The following is a 19,307-nucleotide window of genomic DNA, read 5'->3' on the forward strand; positions in this document are numbered from 1 at the left end:
TCTGCGATAGTTCTAGGAAAGAATGAATTCTTGAACACCTCAATCCTTGGTTGATAACTCTGGTACTTGAATGCGTGGCTATTTCTTGTTCTCTTCTGAGCTGGTATTAGGTACTTAGTAGTTGGGACATCCACCAGTTTATTAGTCATTTTGTACATCATGCATAGTCTAGACATCTTTCTTCTGTCTTCAAGTGAGGTCCACTGTAGGTTTCTTTTCATTTCCGTGACACTAGCACCTCTTACATAGTTGTTCATACAGAATCTTGCAGCTTGATTCTGTACCCTTTCCAATTTGTCTTTGTCTTTCTTTGTATATGGATCCCATACTGTCGCAGCGTATTCTAGGTTCGGTCTTACAAGTGACGTGTATGGGTTGTCAATGAAAATAGCAGAGTGACTCAGAAGTCTCCACATTCTTCTAATGCTAATACAGTACAAGCTCTGCCATATCCCGCATTTAGTGTTAAGCACACAGGGCCTTCCCTACATGTACCTGTGTACTTGTATGGAGAAGTGTGTTTCCCCTTCAAATGACTAGGCCCGCCTCGGGATGGTTCACAGCTCAAATAGCTTATTTCTGAGACATGCTTTTTTTGTCATTGCTTGGTTATGACCACTTGCTATCCTTGGTAACAATCAGTGTAGTAATGTTACATGTAATGTATTTCATAACACTGGTCAGATGTGGAGGCTACAATTTCACCAACCCTTCCTTTCAAATCTGATTTGCCATATCATGGAGCTAATTAGGTGTTAGTCTAGTATCCATATCTATTATAGCTGGAAGTCTCATGGCTGTGAAATGGCTATCCTCTTAAACAAACAGTGCTCCCTGGGGGCTGGATCTCTGAGCCAGCATTTTATTTCCAAAACCTTTGACTGGAATGTTGCTTGTACTGTAGCATTATGTTACTAATTATAAGGCGAGGCTCTAATATCCAACAATGATATAACACACTGCAACATTTAGTTGCAGATTAAAGTTCCTGTACTGTGTACAACAGAACACTACTTCCTTCCCAGAGTTAAGTGCTAACTGAGGGGGGGCTGTCGTGTAATTTCCTTGGGGGCATGTTGTTCTGAACAGGAAATGTAGAAAGACAAACGTGGAAAGACATACTAGTAATAAAAAAAAACCTGACTGTTTTGAAGTTGTTTTTTAAGTGACCACATTCTCAATATACTCGTCTGGTATTCCTAGAACCCCCTTTTGTACAAAATTTGGCATAGCCATCAAATCTTCCAGCTTGCTCTAGTGCGCAGGAAACACTCCCCAGTATAATTTGGGACTGACCTCCCATATCTAGAGATCTCTGCAATTTTAAACCCAACTTGCCTTATAATGTAGGTCCTATAATAAGTTAAAGGAGGCCCGTAAGCCCTTTTCCGTAGAGCGTAATTGTCCGTTTTACTCCTACGTATAGCGTATTCGCCGTTTTAGTTCTACGTAATGCGTTGTAGCCATTTGGAAGTTATCGTAAAGCGTAATCGAGGGTTTCCGAATTCAGCGTAGAGCGTTGTCCGGACCCCCCCTTGCAGGCCCTCTTTAAACTGTAGAACTATAGTTGTACTCTTCCCAGTTCCTGACAGAACAGATTGCCTGACATTGAGAACATGGAGACTCAATGACATATGATATGGCACCTTTCTTTTCTGTGACCTCAGCCTAACCCCAGCCATGCCAGCCCTGAGTGAGTGTGCTGAGACATCCCACTGGGACTGAACACCAGTGAGGTCTTTGTTGTTCTAAGGATAGTCTGACCTTTTGGTTATCCCAGTGAACCAGCTTTCGTGTAGCCTGGGTGCCAAACCAATAGCACACTGGACATAGTATAGCCTGTTTGCCAGACCCATAGCACACTGGACACAAAGTATCTCAATGAGATACTTTATTTGTGTCCAGTGTGCTATGGGTTTGGCACCCAGGCTAGACAAAGTATCTCAGTGAGCATGGTTCGTGAAGTCACACCTCATCAGTTTGTTTCGTACTAATAGAAATTGCAGAGGAAACTGAAATTCTGAGCTAACATTGAATTGCATCTTGAAGAATTTCTATTCATCACTTTATGACAACATTGATGTCAAAATGTATATCAATCCCAGTCTCTGTCTAATTTTCTGTGAATCTGCTGAAATAAACTTACTGTAAAGAATAGTGACAGCCCAAAGGCTAGCCTGGATGTCAGACACACAGCACATTAGGCTGAAAGTTATCCTGTGTGCACAGGCTGCGAGGCTACCCAACATGCAGCAGACTGACTTCAATTCTAATCACCTCATCAAAGGAAAGCAATTTTTCCTGTGGCCTTTCATTTCTTTTATCCAGGCCTCCCACACTTTGGAAACTTCTAGAAATGAGTTAGAGGGAGGCCAATTTTCTAGGCCAACAAATGCTTGAAAAGTTACTTTTTTTAGACACTGGATACAGGCATCTCACCCAGCTAGAAAACATCACACTTTTGTAGCCTAACATCTGCTTGGAGAATTCACTGAACACACTGGAAGGCAAGCACAACTGGCTCACTGAGATATATTGTGTCCAGTGTGCTATGGGTTTGGCACCCAGGCTAGGGAACCACACCGTCTAAAGATCTACTCTACTCTACTCTACTCTACTCTACTCTAAAGAGGAACTCTAGAGTGACTATGTTGGGCAGTCAGTAATATTGACCTGGTGATTAGGATCAGTGAAAAGAGGGGCTTTCTTTATTCTAGTATCAGCTGTCTGACACCACCACCAATGTCTAATGTCAATGTCAATGATATGTATATACATATGTTGATGAGGGTTTATAGAAATTACTTGCAGTGGCCTAAATAAGGAGGTTAAAGATGAACCTTCTAATGTTAACCTCCTTGTTCAAATGATCCATGTGAAGTTACCCACAAAGTTGAAATTGTTGGTGGAATTTGAATGACTCACAAGGTACTAAAGAAGTTAGTGTTACAGACACTGCCTGGGCAGCTCTGACACACAGGCCAGCCTAGGGATGTGTAAGGAGATAGGGTTGACCTGTGGTGACCTAGTTTCTCTCGAGATCTCCACACATGGATGTCCAGTGGGGAAACTCCTGGCCAATCATTGACTTGAGTGTTAATTTGGTGTGACGACCTCTACTGCTAGAAGTCAGAGGAAGAGGATTACACTTGTGTTACCCTAGCTGCCAGGGTGGAGTGCTTCAGTAAACAAGCAAGGGAGGAATCCAGCATATTACTGCCTTATTCCTGAGGAACCAAATCTGCCTTACAGTTACATATACATGTAGTTATCTTACATGTACCTGGCCAGTATGTGTGTGCATTACAAAATGTACATGCCCCTTGTTGGACATGGGGCAGAAGAGCTGACCTACGTTTGTACATGTACATGTACATACTGTAACTTTTCGAGCACTCGGGACCAAGGAAAAGTGGTCTTCTTATACAAAAAGTATGGCAAGGACGAGGAGATACATGTATGTGAAAGCCAAGAAAACCTCAGCAAAATTCCCACCCAGTGTACAATACTATACTCTACTCTAGACTGCTGACCCAAAGTGACCCAGCTGGTACCTGATTTTGTATTGCACAAAGATGGCCATGCTGTCTAATCAATGGCAAACTGGCCGCTTCCATCAAGACTTCTTGCTAGCTATCATCAAAAACGTTTTCTGCCACATTTGAAAATGGCATGGTCGTCATATGCAGAGGTTGAGCCATGATGTGCATCCCCCAAATATAGTGCCAGTCGTGGTGGCATTGGACAAGTGGTTGTCTTACAACATACATGTATGCCGTAAAATTTGGGAATGAGAAAAAGCTGTCATTATGACCAGATGGCCGGCTTATAGAGGTGGTCACTGATCATGACTAAGAGACATTTTCTACACAACCAAGTCTTTTATTCAGCTGACGTTTCGGTGACCGTCTGTCACCTTCTCAGGGCAATTGTCGGACTTCACATTGCATTGCAGCACAGGTGTGAGGTGTCGCTGCTACACAGCATTCCCAAATGCATCATGGTTACAGGGAACTGTATCACTATAATGCCAAACAAAGGAGTTGCATATATACAAAATTGTGGTCAGTTATGAGATCAAAGCATTTACAGAGAACACAGAGAACAGGTCCACGGTTGCCCTGAGGAAGGTGAGAGACAGTCACCGAAATGTTGAATAAAAGACTTGTGTAAAGAGAGTCTCTCTCTACTCAGTGACTTACTAACCTGATGAAACTATTCACGGAGAGGTGGTCACTTTTACAAGTTTGACTGTATACTAGACAATGTGTTTAAAATACTGGAAACAGTCTGACATCAAGACTATGCTTTAAGAAGGACATTACAAAATGTATATCCTTGGTAAATTATGAAAATATTACTTACAAGTTTAGTTTTCAATACTATAACCCATCCACTAGTGATTTTTTAAGTTTCAAAAGTTCTGCAATTTTTTCGTAACCTTTTTAGTAGACCAACAAAATGCCTACTACTGGTTAGCATGCTAGGGTTGGCTTGTAACATGATCTCCAAGAAGCAACTGTGGTAGAAAATTGTGGGCTTGCTTGTCATGGCCTCATCTGCCCTAGATAAGGAGGTATCAGGAGACCTCCTAAGAATAAATAGAGGTGGTCCCCAAACAGCATGTGTCTGGCTTCTGGTGTTGCTAAATGATTTATCCCCTGACCAGAGGGCCTACATTTGTACCAGAGTCCACCCAACTGCACTGTGAGTGTGAGGGTCTCCCAAGGATTAGCTGGCTAATCCAGCGTGTAATTAAGACATGTGAAGCCTTTCTTGAGGCATATACAATGCACATGAAATTTTCACTTCTTCCAGTTGAATAAAATAGAATCTACTCTCTGACAACTATTGGAAACTTTGTACCAAACTACCAGAATCAATGTAATTCAAAAATGACTACCATGTTGGATGATGGTAAACGCTTTCAGCACTGCACAGGGGGAAGGGAAGATTGTCCTTCATAACATGGAGAGCATGAATGGGCACTACAAAAAGGCTGCAGGAAAATTGTTCCCTGTGCCACTTCATACCTGTAGGATAACTCTTGTCAGAATCAATATGCAAAGTGAGCCAATTTTAGTAGCATTGTGCTCAGTAAAAAGTTTCAAACCTCCTCCCAGATCTAGAGGTATAAATTGAAGGGGATTCATTCCTCAAGCTAACCAACATCTTGCACACACAGTACAGTCGTCCCTCAGTAAGACATCTGCAGCCGCATAGTTTGTTCCCGTTTAGAAACTTCTCGTAACATGACTGTAAGGGTAAACTTCTATGCAGCAGAGAAAAACCCAATGCTCCATTATAAAAATTTGACTATACAATATGTATATGCTGCTCAGCTGTGTGGGCAAACACTACATCCTTGTTGCTAACACTTAGATTTGCAGTTAAATTGCTTTTTTTTTGTGTTTCAAGTCACCGCATTTCAAATGCAGATTGCCCATCATCTTGACCACGCCAGAACCGCTGCAACTGCGCCAGAAATTTTGCTTAAGAAGGAACTCAAAAAGTTTATACAACGTGGAATCTAGGCAGAAATATAGACCAACGACAGAAGAAAACGAATACATCTGATGTAACAGTTTAACGTTAGGGCAATATTAGAAGTAGCTTATATTAGGCCATCTGTGACAGTTTCAACAAATTATATCCTTTTAGGATCTATTTTGCCAGATAGGACTGATTTCCTCTGTGAACATGTTTGAGTGGCCAGGATTTAGCTCCCGTTGCGTGAAGGCTGATATTTTGCGGGTTGTAACATTCACTAAAAAGACTGTGATCCCACTCGCCATTCAACTTTCGAGCGTAAAGTTAGTAACTTGGGGGAAAACATGTAACTGCGTGTTTTCTATTCATACTTGATTGGCAATGTATTCACAGCATCTTACAAGGTCCATGTCTAATGATATTATAGGCTGATCGGTTATTTTTGTGGTACTTTGCATCACACCAGGCATCGGAAGCCAATCCATTTTGTGTTCACACTCGCGGTTACGCCTGATCCCGCCGCAAGTGTCTTGAACTACCTCCTCGAGGTGGATTACTTTTGGATCGGGATGGGAGAAAATCAATCTGGATTTGAGTGTTCACACTGCAAAAACTGATCTGGATTGACTGAATTTCAATAATTTCGATCGGGGTCCGTGGTCAATCCGGATCCATCTTTTTGAAGGTGAACGGGGTCTACAAACAGAGAGAAGTTGACCTACCTAATAAGAAAGGCCAGTTAAACCTTGGCCACCCTTTGGCCAGTGTAACTCACCAGCTAAGAGTCCATGTAGTGTTGTAACAAACCACACCTTTTGAAAAAGAGAAGGGGCATGCCCTGGTGTGCGATGGTCCAAATACTAGTACTTATCTGATTATTCACTACGGACAAGAGTAGTGTGAAATTCACACTGATGGAGATCCTAAAACAAACAAACAAACAAACAAACTACAGTCAACACAACACAACAGATATAACAGCAAAACCAATGGTAAACAGAGCGTAACTTGGAAAATTCCACTATTATGCATAATTATGCATAAGCCTGAGAACAGTTATGCATAATTATGCATAAGCCTGAGAACAGTTATGCATAATTATGCATAAGCCTGAGAACAGTTATGCATAATTATGCATAACCCTTGGAAGCCTTATGAACAATTATGCATAACTGTTTGAAGCATTATGCATAACTCTTGACCATTATGCATAATTATGCATAACCCTCAAACCCTTATGCATAATTATGCATAATTATGCATAATTATGCATAATGTTGCAAATTTAGATTAATCCCCAGGGGGCAATCGATGGTGGCTACGTATTTCTTACATCATTTTTACCTATAGTTTGCAATTTTAGCCCATCAGGGTGTAAGGTGGCTGAGATATGGGAGGCCAGTCCGGAATTAAACTGGAAGTCCGGAATTAAACTGGAGGCTGTTCATTGTGGGGTCATGTGGCGTAGCGGTAGCATGTTTGCCCCAGGCCTAAGAGGCCCCGGGTTCGAATCCTGCCCGATGTCACTGATCGTGTGCCCTTGGGAAACTATTAACTTAAAGGCATTTTACATGACTCTCCTCATTTGACTCATGTAAATGGGTACCTAGCTTCGGTTAGGGACGTCCCTCGGATAGGACGTTAAATGGAGGTCCCGTGTTTAGGAAACTCAAAGCCACACCCCACGCGTTAAAGAACCCACCGCACTTTAAGAAAAAGAGTAGGGGTCCTTCCCGGTGTGAGTGGCTCAAACCTTACAGTCTGGTGTCAGGTTTGACATCTTGAAGAGGTGATATTCACCTGTTATGTCATGGTATGGATTTGCAATAAAGTTCTCTCTATTGATTGATACCCCAGTGCTGGGAGACAGCTGTGTGATGTTCCTGGGGGAAGAGTTTCAGATTGATTGATTGATTGATGGATGGATTATTGATTATTGGTTATTGATTGGTTCTCCCCAGTGCTGGGAGACAGCTGTGTGATGTTCCTGGGGGAAGAGTTTCTGGACTGTTGGAAACGCTACAAGGCTGAGACTGGGCGGATCCGGGCAAGGGGAGGCCGGGATGCAGTCAGGGGAGCATGCAGGTTAGTCGTCTGTTTGTTTGTTTGTTTGTTTGTTTGTTTGTTGTACAAGGCTGAAACTGGGCGGATCCGGGCGAGGGGAGGCAGGGATGCGGTCAGGGGAGCCTGCAGGTGAGCCGTCTGTTTGTTTGTTTGTTTGTTTGTTTGTTTGTTGTACAAGGCTGAAACTGGGAGAATCCGGGCGAGAGGTGGCAGGGATACAGTCAGGGGAGCATGCAGGTTAGTTGTTTGTTAGTTGTTTGTTTGTTTGTTTGTTTGTTTGTTTGTGAGTTGTACAAGGCTGAGACTGGGAGAATCCGGGCCAGGGGTGGCCGGGATGCTGTCAGGGGAGCCTGCAGGTCAGTTTGGAGGTTTCCTAAAGAGTGTTCGCCTTAGAACAAATAGAGGTATGATCATGACCCCTGGGTGGGGTTGCGTGGCATAGCAGTAGAGTGCTTGACTTGGAACCAAGAGGTCCCGGGTTCGAGTCCTGACATGCCACTGATCTTGTGCCATTTGGAAAGGCACTTTACACGACTTTCCTCACTTGACTCAAGTGAAAATTACTGTATTTGTACTCTGCGTTGGTGGCGGCATAAAATAAGTTGATATAAATTGAGTGTGCCATCGCCATGTCTAGTCATGAAATGTTGGAATAAAAAAAAACCTTTTGATTTTTTTCTCTAAGAGTAAGGAATGTTATTTTTTTTCTGCAGAGCACACGAGCAGCTGTACTCCTGTTACTACTCTGGTGTAGCGACGCTGTGCGGAGAGAACCGCAACTACAGCTCATTCAAGGCCACACTGCGCCGAGATGTCAGGTACTTGTGCTTACATATTCTTTTCATTCATTATGTTTACCAAAGGAAAAATATTGTTTTTGCTCCGTTTCTTCTTCTTCTTCTCCAAACAGTGACCTCTGAGTCTGATCAATGACATGATTTGTTGACGTCTGTCACCATGGTGACTGGTGTTGGGTTACATAATGTTGCAATTTCATGGTCTGCTCTGCTCCTGTCACCATATACTAGTAGTACATGTATGTGAATATGTTTGAGTAAGAATTAACAGAGCAGACCATGTCCGAAGGTAAACATTATGCATTTGCTTTGCAAATGTTACTTCTCTAGTTTATTCTGACAGGTTTCAAACCCTATTTCTTTTTATACTCCAATGACTAGACATGGTGTCAGGTACATCTGAGGCCACACCAGTGGAATCAATTGGTTGTCGGATTTTTTTCTGACTAGGCCTTTTAAATTAACCCCAAATTGCTCACATTTTTGCCCTAAGAGTTGAAGAAAGTACTACTGCTAACTTCTCAAACCATTTTTACCCCCCCTCCCCCCTGCAGTTACATCGAGGACTACTGTAAGAACGGGCGTCGCGGGCGCAGAGGTCGCGCCAGGAGACATTCCATCATCCCCATGACCCCAGCTGACCTCATGGAGATGCTGCCGTGAACACACAAACAACAACACTTCCACTAGAGCCTGAGCAACCATTGAAGGACCGCTGAAAGATCACTGAGAGACCGCTGGGAAATCACTGAAAGACAAGATTTGACAGATCGTTCGACGAATTTTGTAGATAAGAAACAGTTTTTCTTTTACGTTTCATATGTTTTGAAATGAAGGATCACATGAGTTCAATTTGGGTTGCTGGTCGCTAGTGAAAATGGGGTGTTAACTTGAGGGAAGGGTGTGGGGGGGGCGTGGGGTTGTTGGCTAAGGGGGATACAGAGTTCTTGGCTAAAGAGGGGGTGAGGGCATACGTCTGGAGGGGGGGGTCAGAAAATTGGGAAGGGGGGAGGGACTCTTTTGTGTAGGAGTCCATTCATTAATCGTGGATCAAACCATATTTTACCCAAAAACTGTCAACCAAAAGGAAAATTAAACATTTTAATCTCAGTATTACACATTCGTACTTTGTGTCTAGCAGTGAGTGACTATAGTGGAGACAAACATTTGCTATGTACTGTTTTATCCAGAACCGTGCTTTAATTTTATTCAGAACCATGTCTTATCCAGAACCGTGCTTTATCCTGAAACTTGTTTTATCCAGAACCGTTTTCAGCCACGATTCTGGACAGTCCTGGACATATCTGGGACAAATCTACATTTCTTGGATACCGTAGAGGCTATCCAGAACTGTGTCTGATCCTAACCCTAACCCATTCAGGCCTAGATTGGGACGTTTCTGGAATACAAAAAGTTCCATCTGAAAAGTTCCATCTGGTACGGTTCATGAACATTAAACGACACACAACAGACCATCCGATTCAACGACTTTTAACGCGCACAATGGGTGGTTTTATTTACAAATTCTTAATGTTTTGGACGAAACCAAACATTTTCCACACCGAGTGAAAATCTTGGCACCATACTTTTGGACACAAACGAAAAGGAACTAGGCTTGAAAACTCTGAAATACAAAAGTGTGACCGATTGAAGTATCACTAGTAGCCCCACCATACAAGCCACATGTTTAGGTCTGAATGTTTTTTAAAAAATAATGTCCAAATGTGTTTCTACAAAAATCGTGAGGATAGTTCCGGTGTTCAACAGTTTTATGTTCAAACCAGGAGGTTATGGGGAGTTGGTGTGAATTATTTAGTCATTGTATAACATTATACATGTCAATCAAATATCTATACAATATCATCATTATGCATTGCTTATCCCATTGCCAGTAGAAGAACCGAGGTTCTGCTTTTATTATCACTGTATACTTTCATTGCTAGTATTATTTGCATAAACGCTAGCCTCCACCAGGCCTTGCAAAGGGGGTTAGGATAGTAACATTCGGCAAAAATGCGGCTGGGGGAGTTGGTTCACTGTTAGGGTTTCATTCCAACCGTACAATGTAAGTACCTAATACCAGCCTAGAAGAGAACAAGAAATTCAACTACCAGCAGAGTTACCAACCAAAGATTGAGGTGTTCAAGAATTAATTCTACCCTAGAACTATCGCAGAGTGGAACTCGCTGTCACCAAGTACAGTAGGGGCATTGTCAATAGATAGCTTAACAAAGGCAAACTCTGCGGTGGCCAAAATCTAGCCTCTTCCAGGCTTCGGGATGCGGCTGGAAAGAGTAGAATTTGACCAAATAGAGATAACATTGCGGGTGAGTTGGTCCGCTTAAGAGTACAGTTTGCCGTATCCGGCATGATCTCTCTGTATTTGGCCAAATTCTACTCCTTCCGGCCGCCTCCCGAAGCCTGGAAGAGGCTAGCCCAACTCCCCAGGCCGATTGTTCTCGGTGTTAGCCTGATGGAGACTATTATAAAATAGCAAAACGAACTAAGTGGACTGAAGTGTACGTTAGACGGTTCAGCCAAAACTGTTCAGGACCTTACCCTCCATCTGATAAACCATCAATTAATGACTATCATGAAAGTTCATCTGTGTTGGTAGTTAGTCATGTTTAAAGTTAAAACTTTTGGTCCAACACAAAAAAATTCTCTCACCTAGAGCTTTCCACCAGTCACTCTGGTCTTCCTCAGTAGACTGACCCAGTGAGGCTTGTCACGTGGCTTCTTTGAAGTGTGACGTCAACACTGGGTCAAAGGTATCTGGTAGACGATGTCGGCCCCCGTCGCGGTTCAATGAAGGGTGATGGGCCCTGATGTATATGGCTTCCTTCACCCCTCTCAAGAAATAGTCTTGTTCAGTGTCTAAAATCCTTGCAGTGTCAAGTGAAACAAAAAGTTTTTACTTTAAACATCAATTAATTAGTTGATCGATTGGTTATCGATGGATGGGTTGATTGATTTATTGACATATACATGTTTGATTAAGTAGAAATCTGTTTTCAACTTTCAATTTCATTCATTCCATGCTACCAACCTTATACGTGCCTGATCCTTAAATGCTAACCCATCAACATGTGTGAGTTTGCAACTTTAACTTTGTTAACCATTGGTTGGTCAGATAGATGTATGACATCAATTCGTAAGATTTGTACTATGCCATTCATACAAATGTAATAAGCTAAACGTCGATGAAGGTTAGACATCCAGGTAATACGATACGCCAAAAAACAGATACTCAAGCAACTGGAAATGATTTTGGAATCTTGATTTTGGAATCTTGAAATAAGCTTTTTGATTTTGAAATCTTGAAATAAGCTAAAGTAACAACAAAATGTGACTCATTGAAACATTTCACCTGTAATACATATTTGTCTAACGTTTTAAATCCGTCGGAATCTCCGTTAAACCAGATTTTGCACAGAAAAAACAGTGTTAACAGAAGGGAAACAGATTTCTGCACAGAAGGTGTGTTTAAAGGCAGCTAAGATTCGGCTGTTCCGTGTTTTGTGCTGAATAAAAGTACAGAAGTGCGAGCTATTCCTATGGTTTCTGTCATTTTTTTCATCTATGCTAGACTAAGTAAAGCTCTGGAATTTTCATTCCTTAGCTCTAAGAGATATAAAGCTCGCAGAGGTAGACATATCCACCTACTCAGCCTACTGAAGGGAGACCTGAAGCGCAGAGGGCTAGGCCCTCTCACAACAGAAAAGAAACTCAAGGAGCTTAGAGAGCTCGCGAGGCAGAAGGCAGGGTGGAAAGAGACAAAGAAAGACTGAATGCGGCTACAGGACATTTCCATTCACCTGTAGACGCAGAACACAGTGGATGATGATGAAGTATAGTAATCTTGAATATCCATCTGTGTTGGTATAACCCATTATGAAACGGGTTGAAACTGTAAGTTCTCACACAAGAAATTGGACTTAACCAAATTTGCATCACCCTATTGTGATCTTAGGGTGACAAAAGACAGTATCAAATTGGCCGGGCCGTATCCATTGGCCAGAGAGGGTCCAATACGCCACCCTTGGATACTGCCTGGTCAATTTGATACTGTCTTTTGCCACCCTAGGATCTGCTTGGAGATTACCGATCGCCAAGATGGTGCCAAGAATTTGTTGAGACACAGCGTCAAAGTCGGGCACTTGCGGGCGGAATTGGCTCAAATTTAGAAACACGTGTGTCATCTGTTAAGCTGAAACTATGTCAAGGTTTTCCACCTAGTTAGAGACTGTAATTCTTGCATCTGGTGTACATCTTAGATGGTGCCAAATAAAGTAACAAAACGAGTTATATGGATGTGTGTCACCCGCAGTTTATGTATTTATCGGTTAAACTGAAATTATGCCAAGGTTGGCCAACTAGTTAGAGTTAAGTAAAAAACTGAGATGCAAAATTAGACACATACATATGTGTCGCTGCGGGTTACCTTTAAGTTGATTGAGAACCATGTATTTTATTGGAAAAGCTGAAATTATGCCAACTAGTTAGGGACCAAAGGCCTAATGTATTCCTTACATCTGCTGTATATCTTAAATGATGCCAAGGAAAGAGGAGTGACTAAATGAGCAACAAACATCTGTTTCGCCGTGGGATGTCTGTAAATGTCCGTGTAGTTTGTTACCGGCGCTGTAAGTATGTCAAGGCTGTTCAACTCGTGAAACACTGTTCAAGATACATCTGCAGTACTTTTACATCTCAGATGGTGCCAAGTAAAGTAAGAAAATGAGTTATATACATGTGTATCGCTGTATGATACCTGCAGGTTATGTGCTAAATCGGTTAAACTGAAATTATGCCAAGGTTGCCCATCTAGTTAGCGACCGTTAAGTAAGAAAACGAGATACAAAATTAGACACATACATGTGTGTCACCGCGGGTTGCTTGTAGTTTGATCAAGAAGTTGCTGAACCATGTATTTTATTGGAAAAGCTGAAATTAGGGCAAGGTTATCCATCTAGTTAGAGACAGTAAAGTAAGAAAACGAGATACAAAATTAGACACATACATGTGTGTCACGGTAGGGTCCCTTTTAGTTTGATTAAGAGACATTAAATTTTGTTTTATGGGAAAAGCTAAAATTATGTCAAGGTGGCCCATCTCGTTAATGGTCACTTCTTTGGCTAATGGTTACAGGCTTGCCACCGTAGAATCTGCTTGGAGATTAGAAAGATGATGATGATAATGATTTGTTAGGCTGAAACTATGCCAAGAGTGTCCAACTCGCCAGAGGCTGTGTGACTAACGTTTATTGAGTACAAGAGTTGGCAGGTTGTGTTAGTCGCACTCCAGGATGCCCCACTTACGGGCCCATCAAACCAGTATGGTACGGCAGTAAACGTCACCTGCACTAAATCTGTACTTGTGACTTAAACTTGTTTATTATTAGTGCTTCACAGTATGTGCATAGTATGTATATTTGGGATCCAATGAGTAATAAAAACTTGCATCAGTAGATAACTGATCCCATGTATATATGCGATCTGTGCGTGCTCACCCTACTCTGTTATCAATATGTGTGTTGGGTTCTTTAAACGGGTAGACCTTTGAAGTCTGAGTCTTATCCAAAGTATAGCTCTTGTTATCTTCTGGTTGAGTTTATTAACATTTAGAGTGCTAAGGTGTGGCTCATTGGCACCAAGTTTGTGTAGGTTATTGGGTTAAGCAGCATGGAGAAGGTTAAACCTGGAACGACTTTATGACAATAAATGGGGGGGGGGGTCATCAGAGCTCATTAGCAAATCAATGCTGGAAGCTGACGAACTGCGGTGGGAGGCCTTCAAACTGCGGTGAGAGGCCTTAAAACTCTGATAGGAGGCCTTAAAACTGCAGTGGGTGGCACAGGTGGCACAAGGATGGCGGTTTTTTTACAAGGACGCTCAGAGATTTCAGTTTGTGTTTTATTCATACTACGTGCTTCGGGACTTGTGACGGCGGATTTAAAGATGTTGTTACCACACGCGTCTTGGTTGCCATGGATACTCTCTCCTTCTTCATCTTAAGATGGATTTTCCGCTCAAGACACTGCCGAGGAAATTCTCAAGAGAAGTGGACAGTACTTTGAAAGAAAGACTGGAACTGAGACGTCATGTTTTGCTACACCGTGTGTTTCAAGATGGCGGCTACAGAAGCGTGTACGTGTGTGTCTCAGGTATGTGTTTCTTACCTGTACAACTTTTACCTGTGTGTAAGATAGAACAAAATATCTTGTTGTGTTCCCTTTATGCCTTGTTCTACCAATGCTACTAAACAACAGGAATACAAAGCTGGTATTGTGAATTTGCGGCAGTACATAGCGACGTACACGACAAGCCGGCACATGCTGGCTTTTTGTGGATGTCATCCATAAAATTAAGTCGGTGTGGCATGGCCCAAGACAGAACAATATATCGTGTTGTGTTCCCTTTATTCCTTGTTCTCTACCAATCTTTTGACATGACAACACAACAGGCAACACATCAAAAACCTACTTGTATATATGAACAGATCAGGTTCGACTCCACAACGATTTGCCGTTCAGAACATTCGCATTTCCACACTCAATGAAATGAAATCTTTACTTAACAACTAAACATACACAGAACATGATACTGAGAATTACTAACTGCTTGTAACTTAGACGAATGTTCGACATTCAGGTAAAAGATACACAGAAACAATTGCTGTTGAAAATGATTTTGATATGCAAATCAAGTTAAGTCCGCTATGACAATCTTAGTAATTCAGTTAAGGGAGTTTTAATTGTCTTTTGATACTGGCCTTAAATGTGCGTTATCAGTAGAAAATGTGCGTGATGAGTACAGTAGAAAACTTAAGGTTCTGTGCGTGCTGAAACTTCTCAATGTAGGTGTGATCAAATCACAACAAAACAAAAACAATCTATTTGAATGTAAATTAGCCTCATTGTTATAAATGTCAACTCTCAAAGCAGAGGTTTAGGCTACGGCTTATATTTTTGACGTCTTTTAGACGATTTTATCAGACTTTCTTCGGACTTTCCGGATAATGGATTGTACGTATTTTGTAAAATTCGTATGAATTCTTTAGGCCCCCTAAAGAACACCGTTTACACTAACGCAAATGTTCTAGTTCTATATAATACTGGGCAAAGCCCTATCTAGGGCATCCCCAGCCCAGCCCAGGGATGTTACCTGTCTAGTTTTTTTTATTTGTTTTCTTGAATTTTTCACATGAATTCGCGATGGAAGGGTTATCGGCTTTTTAAAACCGCGAAATTAAAGTTCGATCAGAACTCCATTTACACTAACGCAGCATCCGCATGACCTCCTCGGGCGTCTGCACAGCTCTCCTCCCCCTCCTGACCCCGTTCCGCCCCAGCCTGCAGTTCCGGTTCACGCCGCCGACGTCGTCGCGCAACTTGGCCTTGAAGTTACCGAAGTCCGGATCGTCCGCGCACAGGCTGTCCACGTTGTCATAGTAACAGGTATACAGCGTCTTGTGAGCCCTGAGGGAAATAAATCGAGAATAACCAGTCTGTTCTTTTAATCTTAGATCTACTAATCTTACATCTTTAAGATTTAAGATTTAAGATTTAAGATTTAAGATTTAAGATTTAAGATTTAAGATTTAAGATTTAAGATTTAAGATTTAAGATTTAAGATTTAAGATTTAAGATTTAAGATTTAAGATTTAAGATTTAAGATTTAAGATTTAAGATTCTAAATTCTAAATTCTAAATATTAAGTGAAATTTTTTCATTCACTGTTCAATCATTTACCATCCTGATAAAATAATTTACGGAAGAAATGTCGTTTACTCACGCGCAGAAAGCCGGCACGTCTGACATCTTGCCAGACTTCCTGAGAGCGTAGGTTGTGGACTGGTAGGTTTTCCAGCAGGCCCCAAACCGGTCACCCAGCTCCAGGGTACAGTCTGATACGGTCACTGAAATTTAGAAAAAAAAATCTGTCATGGTTCTGGATAAAGCACGGATTCTAGATATAGCGTTTTTTCTTCATTTCAAACACGTAATCACAAGACGTAGTGACGGCACACTCAAGTTTTTTCAACTTATATCAATGCCACCACCAACACAGGGGACAAAGCATGTTTCTGGATAAAGCACGGTTCTGGATAAAGTATGATTCGGGATAAAGCAGACAGAAGTCAAAAAGGTACTTTGTATCACGGTTCTGGATAAAGCACGGTTCTGGATATAACAGCCGTTACACTAGAATACTACCATCATCTGTCCAGATGGAAGCATATTTTTTTAATATATATTCCAAGATGTAGTCACAAGACGTGGTGACGGCACACTCAAGTTTTTTCAACTTATATTAATGCCGCCACCAACACACGCACGTACAGGGAACAATACAATACTCATTTACACCTGAGTAAAGAGAGGAAGTCGTGTAAAGTGCCTAGATCGGTGGCATGTCAGGACTCGAACCCGGGACCTATTGGTTCCGAGTCGACCACGAAAAAACTTGAGTGTTCCGTCACCACGTCTTCTGATTAGATGTTGGAATACAAAAAAAAAGCATATCTACCAAATACGGGGTGACCAGACCTACCTTTCGGCACCGTTCTGACTTCAGTCTGCAGACGCTGGCATCCCTCCCCGGACGGACCTCTGGCTCTGGTCCTGCCGTCAGAACAGCAGCCAAACCGCGACTTCTGGCACGGGTGAACAAGATCTGTACAACAACAATAATTAATAAATAAATGAATAAACAAATAAATAAACAAAAACAGGAGCACCCGAACCGCGACTTCTGGCTCGGGTGAACAAGATCTGAACAACAACAATAACAAATAAATAAATAAACAAAAACGACAGCACTCAAACCGGGACTTTTCACAGGGATGAAAAAGACCTGAACAACAATAAATTAGTTAATAAAAAACAGAAATAGCAGCCGAACGTAGACTTTTCACACGGGCAACAACAACAAGTAGATGAACAAAAACAGATAAACAAACAAAAACAACAACCGGGACTTCTAACTGATGACCTATTACCTTCACACGGGCCTGCATCCAGCATGACGTCATCTAAGGAGATGTCTCCGGTGTACTGAGATAAGATCAGAGCCTCGAACACGATCTGTGAACAACAAAAAACCATCAAATGGGTGCAGTACATAACACAGCCGCTAGACGGCAGGTGCAGTACTTAACACTGTCGCTAGTTGGCAGTATCGATGCTGGGACAGGATAAGTGCCAAACAACGGGTCAAAATACATAGATAGATAGATAGATACGTACATACATACATACATAAAACCCGACTTCCTTCCAGCCCCGTCAGGCTTCTGATGACCAGAATCTGGTTCACACATAAACATATGATTTTGTTTTTAAAGTAGCGGCACCTTAGCTTTTGTGAGGCACACAGAACGTACCTTGAACACCCCCTCTGGTTAGGGCTAGGATCAGGCACTGTTGTGGATAGTCTCCGCGTATCCAAGAACGTAGATTTGCCCCAGGCACGGTTATGGATACGCGTAGACTATCCTGAACCGTTCCTGATCATGGTTCTGGATAAAGCACACAAAACGTACCCTGAACTCCCCTTCTGCCAGTATCGTGAGCCTGACTTCCATGTAGCCTGCATGATGTTCACACAGACAAGAGGTATCCAGAGCTATATAGTTCTATGCCTGAATAAGCGCGGCTCTGGATACAAGAAAAAACACAGAACGTACCCTGAACTCCCCCTCCGCTGGTATGGTAACCCTGACTTCCCTCCAGTCTCCCCCCTCCATGATATCTGAGCCGGTGAACAGCGGTTCTCCCAGCTCTCCGTCCGGAGTCACGTACACAGACAGGGCGTTAGTACTGCCCGGGAACTTCCTAACAAAACAAGATATTAAGATTTCAGGTACAAGTATAGACACAGTAACCAAGACAAAGATAGAAGAGGCACAGGCACATATTCAGATTCACAGTAACAGCTCGCCATCCGGAGTCACGTACACAGACAGGGCGTTAGTACTGCCCGGGAACTTCCTAAAGTAGTGAGAATAAAATACACAAGAAATACGTAAGTACAGGTAGACGCAGGTATAGACTGACACTACAGATGCAGACATAGGTTTAAACAGAAGAGGAAATCAAAGCAGTTCTGATAAACACACAAATCTACTTCTTTTTTCTGCTTCTTTCTTTCTATTCAGTCTCATTTCTAAGATTGCTACCAGTTTCGTGAATAGGGAAAAGTACTAATTTGTAAGTTTACTTACTCCGGGAAGTAGCCAGGTATCTTCTCAGACATGTGGTAGCTGAAGGACAGGCACATCTCCCCCTCCCCTCCCCAGGCCCCTAGCCGCCGGGTAGACAGTCGGGCAGCCTGGGCGTAGAACGGCTCGATCGGAGACTCCACGGTCAGGTACCAGCCCGAACCTGCAAGGGGGTAAAACAGTCATGCCTTCAAATATCAGATCGTTAGTAACAAAGAATCGATAAAAAAATCGTATTTTCCAACATTTATCGTAGACTGGAACTCGTTGCCACCAAGCACAGTTGGGGCATCATCACTAGAAAGCTTTAAACAACTCCTGCAATCAAATGTGCAAAGATTAAGTGTAACAAGTCGTTCGGTGTGATATAGCTAACTGCTGCCGCACCGCGTGCCTGCGAAGCTGGTGTGCGTGTGTGTAGTACCCACCTATGCCTGTAGTGTATGGTCAGGTACAGGCAGCGTGTTCTGCAGTGTACGAGGCTGTCCTTCACGCGTATGTGTGCGTGTATGTGCATGTCTGTAGTACCCACCTGTGCCTGTAGTATGGTCCGTTACAGGCAGCGTGTTCTGCAGTGTACGGGCCTGTACCCTGACGTGTATGTGTGCGTGTGTGTGCGTGTATGTACGTGTGTGTGCGTGTGTGTGTGTGTGTGTGCACATGTATGTGCGTGTGTGTGCGCGTGTGTATGTGCGTGTAAGTGCACAGGTATGTGTGTGTGCGTGTGTGTAT

General features: G+C 42.4%; 2 protein-coding genes across 2 annotated transcripts in view; one reads left to right on the forward strand and one right to left on the reverse strand.

Moving 5' to 3' along the window:
- LOC109467661 (MAM and LDL-receptor class A domain-containing protein 2-like) overlaps positions 1 to 7,796 on the forward strand; it is a 16,772-nt gene extending 8,976 nt beyond the window's left edge. Inside the window, exons 6-7 of the mRNA XM_019765706.1 lie at positions 7,452 to 7,575; positions 7,733 to 7,796. Of these exons, the coding sequence (XP_019621265.1) occupies positions 7,452 to 7,575; positions 7,733 to 7,796 (188 nt within the window). The remainder of the gene's footprint in view (positions 1 to 7,451; positions 7,576 to 7,732) is intronic.
- Positions 7,797 to 15,629: 7,833 nt separating this feature from the next.
- Positions 15,630 to 19,307, reverse strand: part of LOC109467662 (MAM and LDL-receptor class A domain-containing protein 2-like) — a 14,224-nt gene continuing 10,546 nt past the window's right edge. Inside the window, exons 9-14 of the mRNA XM_019765707.1 lie at positions 18,579 to 18,738; positions 18,042 to 18,189; positions 17,355 to 17,439; positions 16,907 to 17,029; positions 16,148 to 16,271; positions 15,630 to 15,831 (exon numbers count right to left, since the gene is read on the reverse strand). Of these exons, the coding sequence (XP_019621266.1) occupies positions 15,630 to 15,831; positions 16,148 to 16,271; positions 16,907 to 17,029; positions 17,355 to 17,439; positions 18,042 to 18,189; positions 18,579 to 18,738 (842 nt within the window). The remainder of the gene's footprint in view (positions 15,832 to 16,147; positions 16,272 to 16,906; positions 17,030 to 17,354; positions 17,440 to 18,041; positions 18,190 to 18,578; positions 18,739 to 19,307) is intronic.

Source organism: Branchiostoma belcheri, unplaced genomic scaffold (genome assembly GCF_001625305.1).
Source record: "Branchiostoma belcheri isolate BF01 breed outbred unplaced genomic scaffold, Haploidv18h27 scaffold187, whole genome shotgun sequence".
NCBI lineage: Eukaryota > Metazoa > Chordata > Leptocardii > Amphioxiformes > Branchiostomatidae > Branchiostoma > Branchiostoma belcheri.